General features: G+C 40.5%; 1 protein-coding gene across 1 annotated transcript in view; it reads right to left on the bottom strand.

Annotated features, from left to right (window-relative positions):
- Positions 1-6,531: 6,531 nt before the first annotated feature.
- The window catches only part of tyw5 (tRNA-yW synthesizing protein 5), a 28,913-nt gene continuing 16,932 nt past the window's right edge, over positions 6,532-18,512 (bottom strand). Inside the window, exons 3-8 of the mRNA XM_063051911.1 lie at positions 16,290-16,359; positions 14,659-14,703; positions 12,239-12,376; positions 10,016-10,103; positions 8,798-8,914; positions 6,532-6,897 (exon numbers count right to left, since the gene is read on the bottom strand). Of these exons, the coding sequence (XP_062907981.1) occupies positions 6,641-6,897; positions 8,798-8,914; positions 10,016-10,103; positions 12,239-12,376; positions 14,659-14,703; positions 16,290-16,359 (715 nt within the window). The 3' untranslated portion in view covers positions 6,532-6,640. The remainder of the gene's footprint in view (positions 6,898-8,797; positions 8,915-10,015; positions 10,104-12,238; positions 12,377-14,658; positions 14,704-16,289; positions 16,360-18,512) is intronic.

The raw sequence follows: 18,512 nt of genomic DNA, 5'->3' as shown, positions 1-18,512 counted from the left end.
ACACAGCCGAGGTATACTGTTTGGAAATATATATGTCCATGCTACCCTTCTATGCAACTGCATACTTCCAACAAACACGCTGCTGGTTTAACTTGCACTGTGATCTTAAACTGTTACATTAAATACAGTATATAAATATATTGTCCATAAATATCAGATTGCTTGCCCTGCCACATCAACCAGCTCAAACATCCTCAGTAAAGACAGCTCCAAGCTGCTCATTAGGCTCTTGGCAGTGGAGTCCTCACTCACTGGGCCACTTCAACAGCCAATGAAACCACACCCCAATCAGAACAGACTTCCAAAGCTACCAAACAGCTTGAATGTTTGTGACTATCACAAAATCAAAAAACACAGGATAAGATGTTAATATTCCTTGTGCCAATGGGTCATGAGCACTAGCTCGAGACTGCCTTGATGTTGGAAGTGGCACAGAACAGGCGTGCAGGGGTTTTCAAGTGGCTACCCTCCTTCCCTGATGTCTCACTGATTAGCCCACTACATCTCCGGAGGGCTCGACCAAAACTTCTGGTGTCCCAGATTCACTCCCTGTTGTGGCTTCACACTCTCTTGATGCTATCTTGGAGCCCAGGTCTTTTCGCTTCATCCAAAGTTAGTGACTGCTTGTTTCTGCCATCTCTGATGTGTCTCTGATGGTTTGACATAGAGTTTGACCATGGATCCCTAGCTCCTTCAGCAATTTGATGGTGGTTGAGGCTATAAATCCCCTACAACCCACTTCCACAGGAGAAACTTTGGTTTTCCAGCCCCATCGCTGAGCTTCAGGTACTAGATCTGCACAGCATAGCCTCTTATGCTCATATGATTCAACCACTGAATCCTCCAACAGGACTGAGTTCCACGATGTAGATGATCTGTAATGAATTGGACCAGAGAATCAAGTCTGGCCTAAGATTGGTGGTAGCATTTTCTGGTGAAAAGCTGAGTTGTTTATTGACATTCACCAGCATTTCTCAGTCATGTGCCATGTTCATTTGTCCCGTTTTGTCTTGGGAGGGAGATTAGTTGGCCTTTTCTCTCCCTCCTGAACGAATGCTGCTGATGTCAGAGTGTTAGTCGTTCTAGGCAGCAAGGAGTTGGTTGCTATCCTCTTGGTCTCTATTGCCATTGCCAGACGCTACAAGTCCTGGTTGTAACACCACATATATCTGCCTTGTGTAATCCAATCACAAGCAAGAGAAAGTCTACAGATGCTGGAAATCCAAGCAACACGCACAAAATGCTGGAGGAACTCAGCAGGCCAGGCAGCATCTACGGAATAAAGTACAGTCGATGTTTTGGACCAAGATCTTTGGAAGGGTCCTGCTGAAGGGTCTCAGCCTGAAACATTGACTACTTTTTTTCCATAGATGGTGCCTGGCCTGCTGAGTTCCTCCAGCATTTTGTGTATGCCTTGTGTGAGGCTGGTTTTGCAGCTTGCTAGAATATACTTGAGGGCTGCCAGAATTGGACACGGGGAACAAGTTGGATCCTCATCAAACCACTGGTGGAGGTTTTTTTTTGGTGAGGGAAGCACATCATAAGTATCTCTGATGAGAAAGTCTGTTTGCTTCCATCTTCCATATGTCATTCCTCCTTTCAATGTTTTCCCACCACATCTATTGCCCTTTGCTTAGCCAGGGAGACTGCCTTTGAACTTCTGACTCTTCTTGTCATCACACTTCCTTGACAACCATCTTCCTTAGCTCTGGGACTGTGGCCTTGTGCCAGGTGGGTCCACTTGCTGCCAGACCAAAGCCGCCCCGTCCCGTTGGATTTGCCCCACAATTTCTCTATGCCCAAGGGCTGCTGTTGCTTGCTGCACCGCATCAGCTGATGGTCTTGTCATGAGAGTCTTTGAGTGTCATCTGTAAATGCAACTTAAAACACTTGAATTCCTCTGTAACGCCAGTAAAAGGTAGTTCAGGGACTCCTTTACCATAGAAACTGATGTTACTGAAACACCTTGAGACACTGAGTCATTTCTTTGTGAATGATGTGATGGTTCACTCGAGCTTCTTCATGGTTGTTAGTGTGACCTCATAGATAGTGTGTGGCCACATCACCTGGGGTAGGAGACCAAACTGTGAGCACCAAAGCTTTAGTTTTCCAGGCAGCATGGTCTTGTCAATGGTATCCAGGCCTTTGGCAATGTGTTGCTTTAGTTGCTGCACCTGCTCTTTGTCCATGAGGCTAGTGTTGTACCATCTACCCAGGCTTTTGACAGGCTGTTCAGACACTATTAGAATTGGATCATCACCGACGAAGAACTTTGTCTTTCAACCTTCCCTTGACTATGGAGATGCTTTGTGACTGCTGGGTTTGACTTTCATTCTGGCCCACTTGCTGTTTTCCTGCAGCTTTCCAAGTAGTCACTTGGTGCATGCTGAAGTAGTGGTCAGTGTTGTTATATCATCCAGGTATGTCCTAATAGGGAGGAAGATGAAGTCCAGCACTTGTCCTTTTTCCACCTACCACCCATCTCGAAGCCCTGATAATGACCTCCATGGCCACTGTGAAGGTCAGGGGTGATATAGTGCAACCTGCCATAATGCCTACTTCCAGTCTCTGCCATGTTGTGGTAAAATCTGCTATTGTGAAGCACAATTGTGGTCTTGCAAGTACAACTTCACCAGTGTTGTGATGGGCTCTGGTATCTGGAAGAAGTCAAATGCTTCCCAGAGTGGTGCATGGGGAATTGAGCTGAAGTGCACTGGCGAGGTCCAGGAAGACCAGAGATTTCTTTTGTTCTTCCTAGCTGCCTGAATCTGGTGTCATATCATGTGTGTATGTTCCAAACACTCAAAAACCCTGCATTCCTGTTTCTGCACAGATGTATCAATGGCAAACATTTAGGAATTAGAATTAACTATAAGATATTCATGTCAAAAAACACAAACACAAAAACAATAAAATATATTAAAATTCACTCAGTTAACACCAAATATGCAAGTTCTGATGAAGGAGCTCATCCTGAAATGTCAACTGTTTATACCTTTCCATAGATGCTGTCTGACCTGCTGAGTTCCTCCAGCATTTTGTATGTGCTGGATTTCCAGTATCTGCAGAATCTCTTGTGTTTCAGATATGCACATTACCTTGTACACATTCTTCTCTCTCAGAGTGCAAGTGCCAAGCAAACTGCGGGAGCTTGTTCTGTATATGTAATTGGCCTCAGTATTTCAGTATGCTTACATGCAAGTCCACAACACCCTTTTTGTCTTTCTGGGCTCTTAGCCATCTGTACATTTCTACCCTTCTCATCATTGCATTCTCAGCTGTTTTTGGTAATGATGTAATCATTTATACTGCTAGCAGCCAAATAAATAACAAATATTGTATTTACAGCAATTCCAACTTTATGTCCAAAATAAATTATGTTACTGAAGGAAACAGTAGGTCAAATGAATAAAAGCTTGGTTAAACAGCAACACACATAAAAGTTGCTGGTGAACGCAGCAGGCCAGGCAGCATCTCTAGGAAGAGGTGCAGTCGATGTTTCACGCCGAGACCCTTCCTCAGGACTAACTGAAGGAAGAGTGAGTAAGGGATTTGAAAGTTGGAGGGGGAGGGGGAGATCCAAAATGATAGGAGAAGACAGGGGGCGGGGGAGGGATAGAGCCAGGAGCTGGACAGGTGATAGGTAAAAGGGATACGAGAGGATCATGGGACAGGAGGTCCGGGAAGAAAGACAAGGTGGGGGGGGGGACCCAGAGGATGGGCAAGGGGTATATTCAGAGGGACAGAGGGAGAAAAAGGAGTGTGAGAGAAAGAATGTGTGTATAAAAATAAGTAACAGATGGGGTACGAGGGGGAGGTGGGGCATTAGCGGAAGTTAGAGAAGTCAATGTTCATGCCATCAGGATGGAGGCTACCCAGACGGAATACAAGGTGTTGTTCCTCCAACCTGAGTGTGGCTTCATCTTTACAGTAGAGGAGGCCGTGGATAGACATGTCAGAATGGGAATGGGATGTGGAATTAAAATGTGTGGCCACTGGGAGATCCTGCTTTCTCTGGCGGACAGAGCGTAGATGTTCAGCAAAGCGGACTCCCAGTCTGCGTCGGGTCTCGCCAATATATAGAAGGCCACACCGGGAGCACCGGACACAGTATATCACCCCAGCCGACTCACAGGTGAAGTGTTGCCTCACCTGGAAGGACTGTTTGGGGCCCTGAATGGTGGTAAGGGAGGAAGTGTAAGGGCATGTGTCGCACTTGTTCCACTTACACAGATAAGTGCCAGAAGGGAGATCAGTGGGGAGGGATGGGGGGGACGAATGGACAAGGGAGTTGCGCAGGGAGCAATTCCTGCAGAATGTGGGGGGGGGGGGGGAGGGAAAGATGTGCTTAGTGGTGGGATCCTGTTGGAGGTGGCGGAAGTTACGGAGAATAATATGTTGGACCCGGAGGCTGGAGGGGTGGTAGGTGAGGACCAGGGGAACCCTATTCCTAGTGGGGTGGCGGGAGGATGGAGTGAGAGCAGATGTATGTGAAATGGGGGAGATGCATTTAAGAGCAGAGTTGATAGTGGACGTAGGGAGCGATCCCTGCGGAATGCAGAGAGAGGGGGGGAGGGAACGTAGGGAGTGATCCCTGCGGAATGCAGAGGTGGGGGGAGAGAACTCCCTTGTCCATTCGTCCCCCCCATCCCTCCCCACTGATCTCCCTCCTGGCACTTATCCGTGTAAGCGGAACAAGTGCTACACATGCCCTTACACTTCCTCCCTTACCACCATTCAGGGCCCCAAACAGTCCTTCCAGGTGAGGCAACACTTCACCTGTGAGTCGGCTGGGGTGATATACTGTGTCCAGTGCTCCCGATGTGGCCTTCTATATATTGGCGAGACCCGACGCAGACTGGGAGACCGCTTTGCTGAACACCTACGCTCTGTCCGCCAGAGAAATCAGGATCTCCCAGTGGCCACACATTTTAATTCCACATCCCATTCCCATTCTGACATGTCTATCCACGGCCTCCTCTACTGTAAAGATGAAGCCACACTCAGGTTGGAGGAACAACACCTTATATTCCGTCTGGGTAGCCTCCAACCTGATGGCATGAACATCGACTTCTCTAACTTCCGCTAATGCCCCACCTCCCCCTCGTACCCCATCCGTTACTTATTTTTATACACACATTCTTTCTCTCACTCTCCTTTTTCTCCCTCTGTCCCTCTGAATATACCCCTTGCTCATCCTCTGGGTCCCCCCCCCCCACCTTGTCTTTCTTCCCGGACCTCCTGTCCCATGATCCTCTCATATCCCTTTTGCCTATCACCTGTCCAGCTCTTGGCTCCATCCCTCCCCCTCCTGTCTTCTCCTATCATTTTGGATCTCCCCCTCCCCCTCCAACTTTCAAATCCCTTACTCACTCTTCCTTCAGTTAGTCCTGACGAAGGGTCTCGACCCGAAACGTCGACTGCACCTCTTCCTAGAGATGCTGCCTGGCCTGCTGCGTTCACCAGCAACTTTTATGTGTGTTGCTTGAATTTCCAGCAACTGCAGAATTCCTGTTGTTTGGTTAAACAGAGATTTTATAAAGTGTAGAGCCAGTAAGTAAATTGTGGAGTTTAGGGCCCAGACAAATGAAGCAACAGCTCAAGGTACTGGTGCTTGGGTAGTCTTGGGGAAAATCAGAGATAATCTAGGTTTAAGCCATAAGCACAAAGATAAAACAGGGGCAATTTTATTTGATATTATATACATACAATCAATTAGTTTTGATACTAGAGAGATGAATGGTTGAAAGCTCCAGAGTGTGAATTGCCTGGTATAGCCCAGAAAAGGCCAAAAACAGATCTGGAATCAGTAACCAGGAGCTGTGTTTGTACAGGGACTGTAAACAGCTTCACTCTTCTCGATATTTCACTAGAGGAATTGAATATACTAATACAACACCCAGGCAAGAGCTTGTGTAATGCGAACAACCATTCAGACTTCAGTCCTCTGCTTGCAGACTCTGCTTTCATGCATAACTGAAATGAGATCAGAAGCAAAATACTTGGATCACTGGCACCAGCACCATTACTGGTGAGTATGTGCAGAAGGATAGAGTTCAGATTGGTTTCTACATCGGCGTCATAGTGAAGCATGTTGCCTTCCTCACTGAAGATTCAAATGCACAGATTTTTGGAATAGAAGGAAAAAATTATGTTCTCCTCTCTTTTGCATTTGAAAGCGACTGTTCTGGTTCATTTTTTTTATCTCCATCAAATCTCCTTTCCTTCTTGAACTATCTTCCAATAAAACCACTTGAGATGCAACACCAACTCTTTAACACCTTCTCCCTTCTCAGTAATGAAATCATTTTGCCCTTTAATCTTTCTTGCCTTCCACCCAACCATTCATATTACTTTATCTTCTCACTTCCTTAGCAGATTAGAACCTGCTGATTGCAGAGTTTTCCATTTTAATGAAAGGACATTAACTTGATATATCAATGCTATTCATTCCTACACAGAGGTTGCTTGACCTGGAGCATTTCCTACAGCTAGTACTTTGCATCTGCATAGATAACCGCTTAAATTATCAATTAAAAAGTAACTGAACCGTTTTCATTACTCAAATATGGGATTTATTGTAAATAAATAGGGCATCTATACAAACTTTTTTTCTCCAAAGTAATCAAGGCATCAAGCGTTATTTATAATGACTACTGTATGATTTACTTTGAATTCGTAGAACCATCCTTCGGGCATAAAAGTCTCTGTATTCATCAGGAAGTTCTTCTAGAGTTTTTAAGGCTCGGTCTAAAATCTGCATTGCCCTCGAGGCTGCTGTGGGATCTTTGTTTCCATAGGTGTCTGTTTTATCATAGCAGTCTGCTGGAAGGTGTTTCCAAAATACATTCACACCCACCCCAAACTCTTTAGCCAGGGTGTTATGAAACCACAATGCTGTGAAGGATAAACAGGAACTTAGGCAATTGCTTAGGATGTTCCTACAAAATATTTTATATGACATAGGTGTTTCAAGCACGTTAAACTTGAATAGATCAAAATAATATTCAATACAACTTATTTTAAGACAATTATAAATTTGTCATATTGAGCTTCTGTTATTTAATTTGTGTAAAATCTAGTGGGCTAACAGTTTACATTCTGTGGCCAAAGATGGAAGTTGGTTATTCCAGACATGGTATTCCAACAAACCCAAAGAGTGCCTGATCAAAATGGGTACATGCACTATGAACTAAACCCAAAAGCAACCAGCTCAGTTTCAACTTGACTTCCCAATCAACAAAAATCTTCAAATATTATAGTGATTTCTGTCACAGTGCATGCAGTCACATCGAAGTATGGCTGAACATCAACAAATTGTAAAAATATTTATTGTGTACTTATAATAAACAGATCATAATGTGATATTATGATATCTTTAGTATAAAATATTAATGGGTCCAATGAAGAAGAGTGAAGTCTTGTGGGTCAATTGGTTTACCCTCAGAAAAGAGAGTTAGGAACAATGTATGTAAAATTATGAGAAGGCAATATCCACTGTTAGGGTTTAAGCTAATGCACACCAGCTTCAGCATTTGATTGACTGTGTTAATTTGCACCCAACATTCCTGGTGGAAAAAAAGATCAAGACTATTAGATAAAGAGCAGTTTAATTCATGACTTGGTGTTTGACAGGTGGGAAGAAACTGCTAGGATTTTAAGTTTAATTCTTAATATGACATTTCAATTTCTGCCAATACTTACTTTCAGGCAACTTGAAACAGCAACTTTAAAAAAGGCATCCATTAGTCTTGCGAGACCATGGATCTGCACCTGAAAAGTCTTCACTCTCCAGGGCGCAGGCCTGGGCAAGGTTGTATGGAAGACTGGCAGTTACCCATGCTGCAAGTCTGCCTTCTCCACGATACCGATGATGTCCAAGGGAAGGGCAAGGGCCGAGAGAAGCTTGGCACCAGCGTCATCGCAGAGCACTGTGTGGATAAGTGCCTTGCTCAAGGACACAACACGCCGCCTTGGCTGGGGCTCAAACTCACGACCTTCAGATCGCTAGTCCAATGCCTGAACCACTTGGCCATGTGCCCAACTTAAATCAGCAACTTAAAGCCAAGGTAAAGTGAATTTTAGAGGAAATGGACCCATCCATGAAATTCGAAGAAAGCAATTAAAAAAATAATTGTGGGGCTAGCTGGAGGAGGAAAAAGATGAGAAAGCTTAGAGATTTCCACAAACAAGAAAAATGCACTATATTAAAATTGCTAAAATAGTGCAAAGATTAATTGTTTAATAGAAACATGTGTAGCCAAGGAAAAATGTTTATCCAAAGTTCAGAAATTTTCCTGTTTGAATAGTAGGAATGAGAATCAGAAGTTTTGGGCAATTCTGTAGGTTTTCACCCTCTGGCATGAATTACAGTGAGTTATGCTTACAAAATTAAAATCTATTACAATATGGATGCGTGTTGAAAGAATCGTGTAAATTATAAAGGTGCAGTGGGTAATACATACATAACAAGGAGATAAGTAGTCAGACAAGGGGTAAATGTTAGCAGAAATATTGTTAAATTTAGTTGATTCTTTTCTAAATAGTCCTAAAAAAATCCTTCACCTCCACCTAAGAAAGACAGCTGGTCTTAGTTTAAAGTCTGTACTTTTGACAGTGCAGCATTCCAACAGTACTGGACTAAAGCGTCACACTAAATTTTATTCTCAGGCTTCTGAAGTAAGGTAAACGCATGAGCTTTTGAAACAAATGTGACAGTGCTAAAATAATGAGAAGATGCACCTTATTAAACATGATACAATATTTTACTGGCTTATTATTTGTTCTATTGGATTACCTGGGATGTAAAGCACATCGCCTGGCTCTAAATGACATTCATAGCTCTGGGCTTTAGCGAATTTTGGATATTTTTCTAAATCAGGAGCATCGACATGCAAGACTTCAGATTTATCGCCTGCATAGGAAAAAATACGCATGATTACAGCATTCTCAAGACTACAGACACATTATATAAGTGAGAGAAGAAATTACAAGTATGATTATTAAACTTATTAAAATGCAAGTACACAAAAGGATTGATTTTGACTCTCCCATGTGTTTTACTTTTGTTACTGCAACCAAAAACAATCTCTGAATTGCATGGATATTATTAGCAAGACTTGGGGTGCCTTCTGGGAAGATTAAAAAAAATAATAGATGCGTGTAGGTTAAGAAACCTGCAAGGAAGAAATTTGTTTTGTTTTATGTCGAATGTCTATTTTACTACAACTACATCTTTAACGCTTATTGATATAGCTTTCTCCAATAGTTGTGAAACTGATCTTATTTCTATTAGTATCTTTACTTTTAAAGGAGTTCACAATATAATGTATCATTTCCCTTCCCTTTGAATACCATTGTTTTGGTACGTTCATTTCTTTATTGTTTGTTGATTTAATATGGCAAAGTTCTGATGAAATAGAAACATAGAAAACCTACAGCACAATACAGACCCTTCAGCGCACAAGGTTGTGTTTATTGAAATATTTTAAAGGCATTACCCCCTAAATTATTATATTTTATCAGTGATTTAAAACAAAATTTATCTGAAAAACCTTACACAATAGATCACAGACCTGAATCATTCAGGCTCATTAGCATGCTGATCTATGTTCAAACTGACTTAGCTCCATATTCCCAAGTATGCTTCTCATGCAAATATTCACCAATCCCAGTTTTTAAATTTATTTAGTTTGTAGACAATTAATTGCTGTATGGGAGACTTCCACTCCAGTATGGAAAAGCATACAGATTTGACTCCTAAATGTGACAGTGTGGTGAGCAAGGGAAATTTTAGTGATAAAAGTGGTGATAGTGCCAGTGGGAAAGAGTGGTGAGGCTTCCAGTGCTTCCAGTTGATAATTCTCCACTATGTGGTACATTTAAATAAAAATATACATTTTTCTAAATTAATTTCTTCACCAACAGCTACTTTCTTTTAAAGAGAGTGATAATTGTCAATTAAAATATAGAAGGTGGCATGTGAACAGGCTATAGTTCCTACTGTAAAACTCACCTGTCAGATATAAATAAGGTGCATCTCGAGGGCTAAACAGCAACACTCGCTTCCTTCCTGTCACTTGGATTAGGAAGTTATCCATAACCTGTAGAAGAAAATGAATTGCAAATCATTTCTTCAAGATTCATATTTAACATTATAACAAAAGAAGTGTTGCTTTGTAGAGTCAGCTGCTTATTGAGTTCCCAGTTATATTCTACACTTAGCAGTGGCAGAGTAAGCTCTTCATTGAGAATTGCTTTATACTTCCTATCAGGCTATTTTCTAAGATGAAACAAAAGTTTGTTGGTGAGAAATGAAAACATCTAACAAACCCCATAGACCTATATGGGTACTAGCAAGTGGTGAGAAGACGTCCTTTTGTAAGTCAAGTACCATATTCCCTATGATATAGGAGGAGGTTACTTCTGCCCATCAAGACAAAACCAGAAAGGAACAATCTGAATCTGAATCACTACTTTCCCATATAACCTATTCTCACTTCATTCCAATCAATCCACCCCTCTCCCCAGATTCTACTTACTGCAGGATGTAGATGAGTGGTAGAATTTGAGAAGTTGATACAAATAAGATGCAGCAACTAATTTAGTTAAAGAGCTGAGTATCAAATAATTCTAGCAAACATCTAAAATTTGGGATAGATAGCAAGACAGTTGTTTGAGCATAATTGGCATCTGGTAAAGAAACATTAAAACACAAGTCTCAAAGAGACAAGCAACAGATGGATAAAGCCCAGGTACACGAAAAAAAGGAGAATCTTGTAAGAAAATGAAAAAAATATCCAAATGATATTCAATAAAGAACACAATTGCATATTAATTATCAAATATGAAGTGAAATTGGTGAAGTGAGTTTTATTTGAGACAACAAAGAGAAGTACAAGCAGAATGCCCATTGTTAGAGTGGACCCGGGTTAGAGTGGGAGGCTCAGGCTCAACAGGCAGAAGTTTTGAATAAGAAGTCAGAATTGGCTTGCCCACAAAAGGCAGAGGGTGGTAGCAGATAGGGCACATTCTGCCTGGAGGTCAGCGACCAGGGATGTTTCCCAAGAATGTGTTCTGGGAATCATACATTTGTGATTTTTATAAATGACTTGGATGATGAAGTGGAAGGTTGGATTATTAAATCTGCAGACGACGAGAAGGTAGGTGGTGTTGTGGATAGTATATTAGATTGTTGAAGGTTACAGCGGGACATTAACAGGATACAGAGCTGGGCTAAGAAGTGGCAGATGGAGTTCAACCTGGAAAAATGTGAACTGATTCACATGGGAAGATCACATTTGAAGGCTGAATAGATGGCCAACTGCAGAGCTCTTAGCGGTGTGCAGGAATGGAGGGGTCTTTCGGTTCACATCCATAGATCCCTCAAAACTGCCACACAAGTTAATAGAGTGGTTAAGAAGGCATATGGTGTGCTGACCTTCATTAATCTGGGGACTAAGTTCAAGAGCTGCAAGGTATTGTTGCAGCTCTAAAAAAAAAACCGTTTCAACCACTCTTAGAATATTGTATTCAGTTCTGTTCACCTCATTATAGGAAGGATGTGCAAGCTTTAGAGGGGGTGCAGAGGAGATTTACCAGGATGCTGTCTGCATTAGACAGCATGTCTTATGAGGATAGATTGAGTGAGCTAAGGTTTTTCTTTTTCAAAGAGGAGATTGACAGGTGACTTGATAGAGATGTATAAGTTGCATACATCGAGTGGACAGCCAGAAGCTTCCTCAGTGCAGAAATCACTTAACATGAGGGGTGTAAAGCAAATGACTAAATATAGTATGGGGCTGAAGCAGAAGGATTGTGTAGTAGTTGAACTGTGAAGGTAGCAGAATAGATAGACAAAGCAAATAGGAAGCCTGTTTTATGAACTGAAACATAAAACTCACATGTGAAAACCTAATAAAACACAAGTTAGACCACATCTTGAATACTTTTGATCATCTCAGCACAGATAGGATGTGATTTCAGCATGTCCAAATAGATACAAATATCTGCAAGTTTGCCTCCAAATCATATGCTGCCCTCTGTTGGAAATTTGTTAACATTCCCTCATAATTGTTGGGTGCAAATCCTGGAATTTTGTGCAAAACATTCACCAAACATAATATGCTGGCTTCACAGGGCTATATCTTTTTCATCAACTAATAAACAGTTAATAGAAGTTTTATATATTGTATTATTCACAGCAGATACATCTTTAATTAGCATCAAGGCTACATACATCATAATGAGTCCAGAGCTGAAGGCCTGGTGAGCTAATTCGAAAAACACTGGAGAAAAATTGTTCCTTGTCAAAGAATTCTGGGATTTTGATGTCCTCAGCCAGAGTTGGGAATTGTTTTGTGATATCCGCAACATCCTGTTTTAAAAGTTAAAGGCATTTGTCGTTAGCTACTGCTTTGATACAAAATTATGAGAATTGTTAATTTATTTCACAAATTTTGAAATACCATTCCAAGCCAGCAGTTTGAAGTAAACACTTAAAATCAAAAATCAATTATTTATATATCAATGTAAACAATTACAGCTGACCGTTATTTGATGCGTGCTTCAGTTATTTTAAAAACAATAGGTGTTTTTAAGAGATTAAAATAAAATTGGAAACAATATTAGTGGTTTTAACATTATTGAAGTAACAGAACAAATGTTGCAACAGAAGGTTTCAACAGTTCTGTTAGAAAAGTGGAAAGTAATGTCAATCAGTATACACTCACAACTGTATGGCCAGATCCTGTTCTAACTCCATCCACAAGTTTACAGATGATACGACCACAGTAGGTCATACCTTAAATAACAATGAGTCAGAGTACAGGAAAGAGATAGGGAGCTAATGATATAGTGTCATGACATCCCCCTTTCCCTCAACATTGGCAAAACAAAAAACTTGGTCATTGATTTCAGGAAAGGGGACAGTGAATATGTTCCCGTTTACATCAACACTGTTGAGGTTGAGAGAGTTGAGAGCTTTGTGTTCCTGGGAGTGAACATCACCAACAGCTTGCCCTGGTTCAACTATGTACACCTCATGCCCAAGTGAGCTCAGCAGTGCCTCCACTTCCTCAGGAAGTTAAATAAATTTGGCATGTCCCCTCTGACCCTCACCAATTTTTAATCGATGCACCATAAAAAGCATTCTATCTGGATGCATCACAGCTTTATATGGCAACTGCTCTTCCTGTGATCACAAGAAGCTGCAGTGAGTTGTCAATGCAACTCGGTACAGTATGGACACCAGCCTCCCCTCCATGGACTATGTCTACACTTCTTGCTGCCTCGGTAAATAAGCCAGTGTAATTAAAGACCCACCCACTCTGAACACTCTCTTCTCCCCTCACCCGCTGGGCAGAAGATACAAAAGCCTGAAGGAGTGTACCACCAGGCTTAAGGAAAGCTTCTGCCCTACTGTTACAAGGCTATTAAGTGGTTCTTGAGTATGATAAAATGGACTTTTGACTTCACAATTCACCTCATGACCCTGCACTGTATTTTTACTGTAATTGTAATACCTTACTGTACATTATGTTATTATTTTACCTCAATGCACTGTTGTAATGAACTGATTTGTATGAATGGTATGCAATGCAAGATTTTTCACTGCATCTTGGTACATGTGACAATGATAATCCATTTTATCAATTTAAAAATCATTTAAATTTTGCTTTTACACAAGTTCACATTTCTTACCAGATATTTAAATTTTTATCAAGACTCACCTGCAAAAAAAATTTGGCTAATTGATTTTTCCCCTCTGGCCATTGAATCCTTTACGTTTTCAAGGCCTTGGGGATAATAATTTGAAGTTAATAATAAAGTTAATATTCAATCTCATAATTATATTGCACACTTTTTGAATCCTCATGATGAACTAAAATGTAAAATGTAATTGTTTGAAATATTATGATAATTACTAGATATTTCCTGATGAGAAGCAGATATCTTTTATAATAGAGAAATGTGAAATGTGGAAGTATTTGCTATTTGCTTTGTGTTTGTGCTTGTGCATCTTTTACTAACAGATTAATTATCTCTGTCTTTTGAGAACTTATCAGTTGTTTAGTCTAATTAATGTATTTGAACTTGATTCAAAGGAATACTAATTATCTGCACAGCACACTGGATTGTTTACAAACATTTACACTAAACTGTACAACAAGCTTCTTTTAATAACATATGGTCAAAACAAGATAGCACTAATTTCAATTGGCCGTCTTTATTTTTTTCCAATTGAAACTGGAAATTTATCCTGCTATCTTATCAGGATAAGAAGATGAAGGTGGCTACAGCACCAATCACTGAATGAACATTAAATGGTTTACAACATCAGAGTACTATCAAGGGCTCCACAATCAAAATCAGCATTGCTGTAGGACAACATCAGTAGCATTTAGTATCTATTCAGACAGCTGGATAGTGTAACCTGACACTATTTTAACTAGGTAGGATCTCTCACCACTGCAATACTTGTAACAAAAAATAGCCTGCAAGCACTTTCAGGCTGACAGCATTGCCGTAAGTGTAGGATAAGTTAAAATACCACCAGATGACACAAATACAAACAGAAGAGAAAGTTATATTAAAAAATACAACATAAAGGTTTAGGGATCACATGCTGCAAAATATTTAACTTTTTAATTCACTTACCTTACGTGGGTCTACTCCTAATGACCGCAAGTAATACTTTTCATCCTGAACACAACACAGTGATTACATTAGTCATAAGGGCACTCAGCTCATAAAGCTGCATAAGTAGTGAAATTAATTAAAGATTTATGCATTCAAAATTATTTAAAAGTTCTGGGATAAACTGCTCTGCATTCTTGCACTTCCTAAAACTGCCCCCTGGAAAATCCTCCAAAAACTCAACAAAAATCACACATAGACCTACAAGTGGAGAGAATGAGCATAAATAAGTCCCTAGAGAGAGTGAACTAAATTTGTTTTAACTTCAACTTTATGTCTGAAATCAAATGATGCAACTTCTTGTTGGTATGCTTGTTTTTTTCTTTAAAATATTTCTGCACACTTAACTGGTTAAGTAAATATGATTTCAAAAGCTGTCGATTTCTCCAAATTAAAAGTAAATTTATTATCAAAGTACATATATGTACCCATATACAATCCTGAGATTCATTTCCTTGTGGGCATTCACAGGAAATAATAGAAACATAATAGAATTAGTGAAAGACTGCACCCAACAGGGTGACAAGGAAAATGGGCAAAAAAAAACAACAAACTGTGCAAATCCAAAAAGAAAGATAGAAAAAGAAAGATAATAATAAATAAGTAAGCAATAAATACAGAACATGTGATGATGAGTCTTTGAAAGTGAGCCCATAGGTTGTGAGAATAATTCAGTGATGGGGTGAGTAAGTTGAGTGAAGTAATCCCCTCTGGTTCAAGAGCCTGATGGTTGAGGGATAATAAATGTTTCTAAACCTGGTGATGCAAGTCCTGAGGCTCCTGTACCTTCTTCCTGATGGCAACAGCAAGAAGACAGTATATCCTGGATGGTGGGGATCCTTGCTGATGGATGCTGCTGTCCTGTGACAGTGCTCCATGTAGATATGCTTAATGGTGGGGAGTATACCGTGATGGACTGGGCCGTATCCACCACTTTTTGTAGGATTCTCTGTCGCCAATCCTCTCCATCTCCGATCCTCTGATGAGGATTGGCTCACGGACCTCCAGTTTTCTTCTTGTGAAGTCAATAACTCGCTTCTTGGTCTTGCTGACATTGAGTGAGAGGTTGTTATTGTGGCATCATTCAGCTAGATTTTCAATCCCCCTCCTATATGCTATACATTCATCCGCCCTCCAATATATTCATCACTACCTTTGATTCGGCCAATGAAAGTGGTGTCATCAGCAAACTTAAATGTGGCATAGGAGCTCTGCTCAGCCTCACAGTCATAAGTATAAAGTGTAAACTACAAAAGCTGCTTTAACCAGAGGGAATTTAAAAAAAACAATTTATTGTTAGTTTTAGGCCATACTGCCAGAACCTTTCTACTTATTTTATCTCAGCTGTCTTACATTGCTACCTTATCGTCTGAAAAAGCAACTAACTTGGGATTTAAATCACCATGTATGAAGGCTACAAACAATCTGCTTGTAACTGGGGTACGTAGATCAGTTACATAATCGTTATTGACATGGCAAGTTTGAGGGGCTGTATCTGTTTCTATGACTCCAAAATACGATTTATTTCCAATTGCAGCATTGACTTCTGCAATAGATTACTTCAGTATATTTCAAAATGGCTGTAATTATACCTCAGATATGAAATACTCTGCATGAGTTTCCTCTGCTGCACGCTTCACAAAAACATCAAATGGTAAAGTTCTGCAAGCAGAAGAAAAGCACAAATTATATTTTAAATACACAATTTATAAACATCATTAAAGAAAATAATTGTTGGCCCCACAAGGATGAAGGCATGAACACTAACACAGAAGAACTTGCTATGTAGCCCGTCCCTTTCCAGCAGGAAGCTCAAACTGGCTTCTGGAAATCATGGTGCCACAATTGTCTATTAACCCACCAACCTTTTTAAAGTGCTTTTCTGGCAAGAGGGTGGTGTGACTGGTTGCAGCGGTATCTACAGAGTCAACAAAAGGTGCTACCGTTCTACTTAACCGTACGTCTAATGATCGCAAGATCCTGCTATACGTTAAGAACTCAAAGGACCGCAGCTGTAAACCATCAGCGAGTTGCTCACTGGCAGAGATAATGAAGGAGCTGTGCAACTTGCTGCTGCCTGAGTCAATGGAGGCTTATAGTCAAATAGCGAGTCGCAAGACGCTGTTGGGCATTGTTAATCTGGTACGCTGCAAGTTCGATTCACTGACTTATTGGATACGAACGGGGCGGATGGAAGGGGCCTAGTCCTCGGTCATAGTGAGGATGAAGCCTGAAGCCATGGTGTCACCTATCTGTAGCTGCCTGGAGTGAGGACATGAAGCCATTATGCTTCACCGGGGTTGGAGTGGCAGTGTCCAGAACAGAGTTGGAGCTGCCCTCCCAGGGTTTCGCTTGGCAGAAGACAAGCTCTGTTGTCAGCTGCAATTTTTTTAGTGGCACTCAGTGGACTCGGGCCTCAAGCTGCAGGGTCGTGTGCTTTTAAACCGCTCGGGGAAAGGCATCTAAGCCATCTGCTCTACCGGTGGCAGCGTAGCTCAGTTGTGGCGACTGAAAATTTACAATGGACCGAGGGGTCTGGACTACATATATATTTAACTGGTTGTATTTTTACTAATATTCTTTCTATGCCTGTATATAAGAACTGGACCTGAAAGCCATGGTGTCACCTAGCGCCTTTTTTTAAAACTGATATTCTATACGGGTTTGTTGTTGACTTGTACATATCAAGCATCAAGCTGCAGCATCACGCCGGGGGGGGGGAGGGGGGAGGGAGGGGAGGGGGAGGGGGAGGGGGGAGGGCTTCGGGACTCCTATTACCTGATTGTGATCTTTGTGTGCTTACTTTGCACCTTGACCCCGTAGTAATTCTGTCTCTTTTGGCTGTATTCACAAGTACCCATATATGGCTAAATGACAATTAAACTTGAATTGAATTGAATTGAACAGAATAACATTCACCACTCTTTTTTTCCACTCTCCCTTTTCTGCATTTTGCAATAAAACCACGCTCACTGTACGAGCTGCCATTAGGCCAGAGGTGATTTCTCCTCAGTTTTCATTTTTAAATCTTTTTTATTGATTATTATTGAGATCAACAAAAAAAACATTAAAGTAATCAAGTCAACATGTCAATATGTACAATGAGGAATTAAATTACCAAATAACTGATTAACAAAGCTAAACAATATATCAATAATAAGAAGAAATAATGTGTTAAGAATTTTTTTGGAAAAAAGGAGGTAAAAAAACCCCTACTAACTAAAACAAAAAAAAAACTGCTAACAAAGAAAAACCAAAAAGAGAGAAAAAAACCATTGGGAGCACAACCCTGGAGCTATACGCCATACAAGCTTCCATAAAAGACAAACATCAATCCGCCAATTCAAATCCATTTAAACAAGAATCAGAAGGAAACCATCTTAATTAATTCAAATCAGGTGATAGTAGCGGGCAAAAGAACCCCACCTTTTCTCAAAGTCAAATCGAGGATCAAAAGTTCGACTTCTGATTTTCTCCAAACTAAGACATAACATCACCTGAGAGAACCATTGTATCAAAGTGGGAGCAGAGGCATCTTTCCATTTCAATAAAATAGCCCTTCTGGCCAATAATGTAACAAATGCAATTACATGGTGGTCTGATATAGAAATACCATGAATATATTGAGGGATTATACCAAACAAAAATGTCAATTTATTAGGTTGTAAATTAATTTTTAAAGCTTTAGAAATTGTAGAGAAAAATAGATTTCTCCTCAGTTTTAACCCAGCTTCATGCTTCTTAAATTATATTTACATTTCATTCGTTCTCATTTTTTTCTGATTAGTTTCAGAAGTATATTAATATGGACAGCA

The sequence above is a fragment of the Mobula hypostoma genome, chromosome 6 (assembly GCF_963921235.1).
Source record: "Mobula hypostoma chromosome 6, sMobHyp1.1, whole genome shotgun sequence".
NCBI lineage: Eukaryota > Metazoa > Chordata > Chondrichthyes > Myliobatiformes > Myliobatidae > Mobula > Mobula hypostoma.
This window is presented reverse-complemented; position numbering and strand designations above follow the sequence as displayed.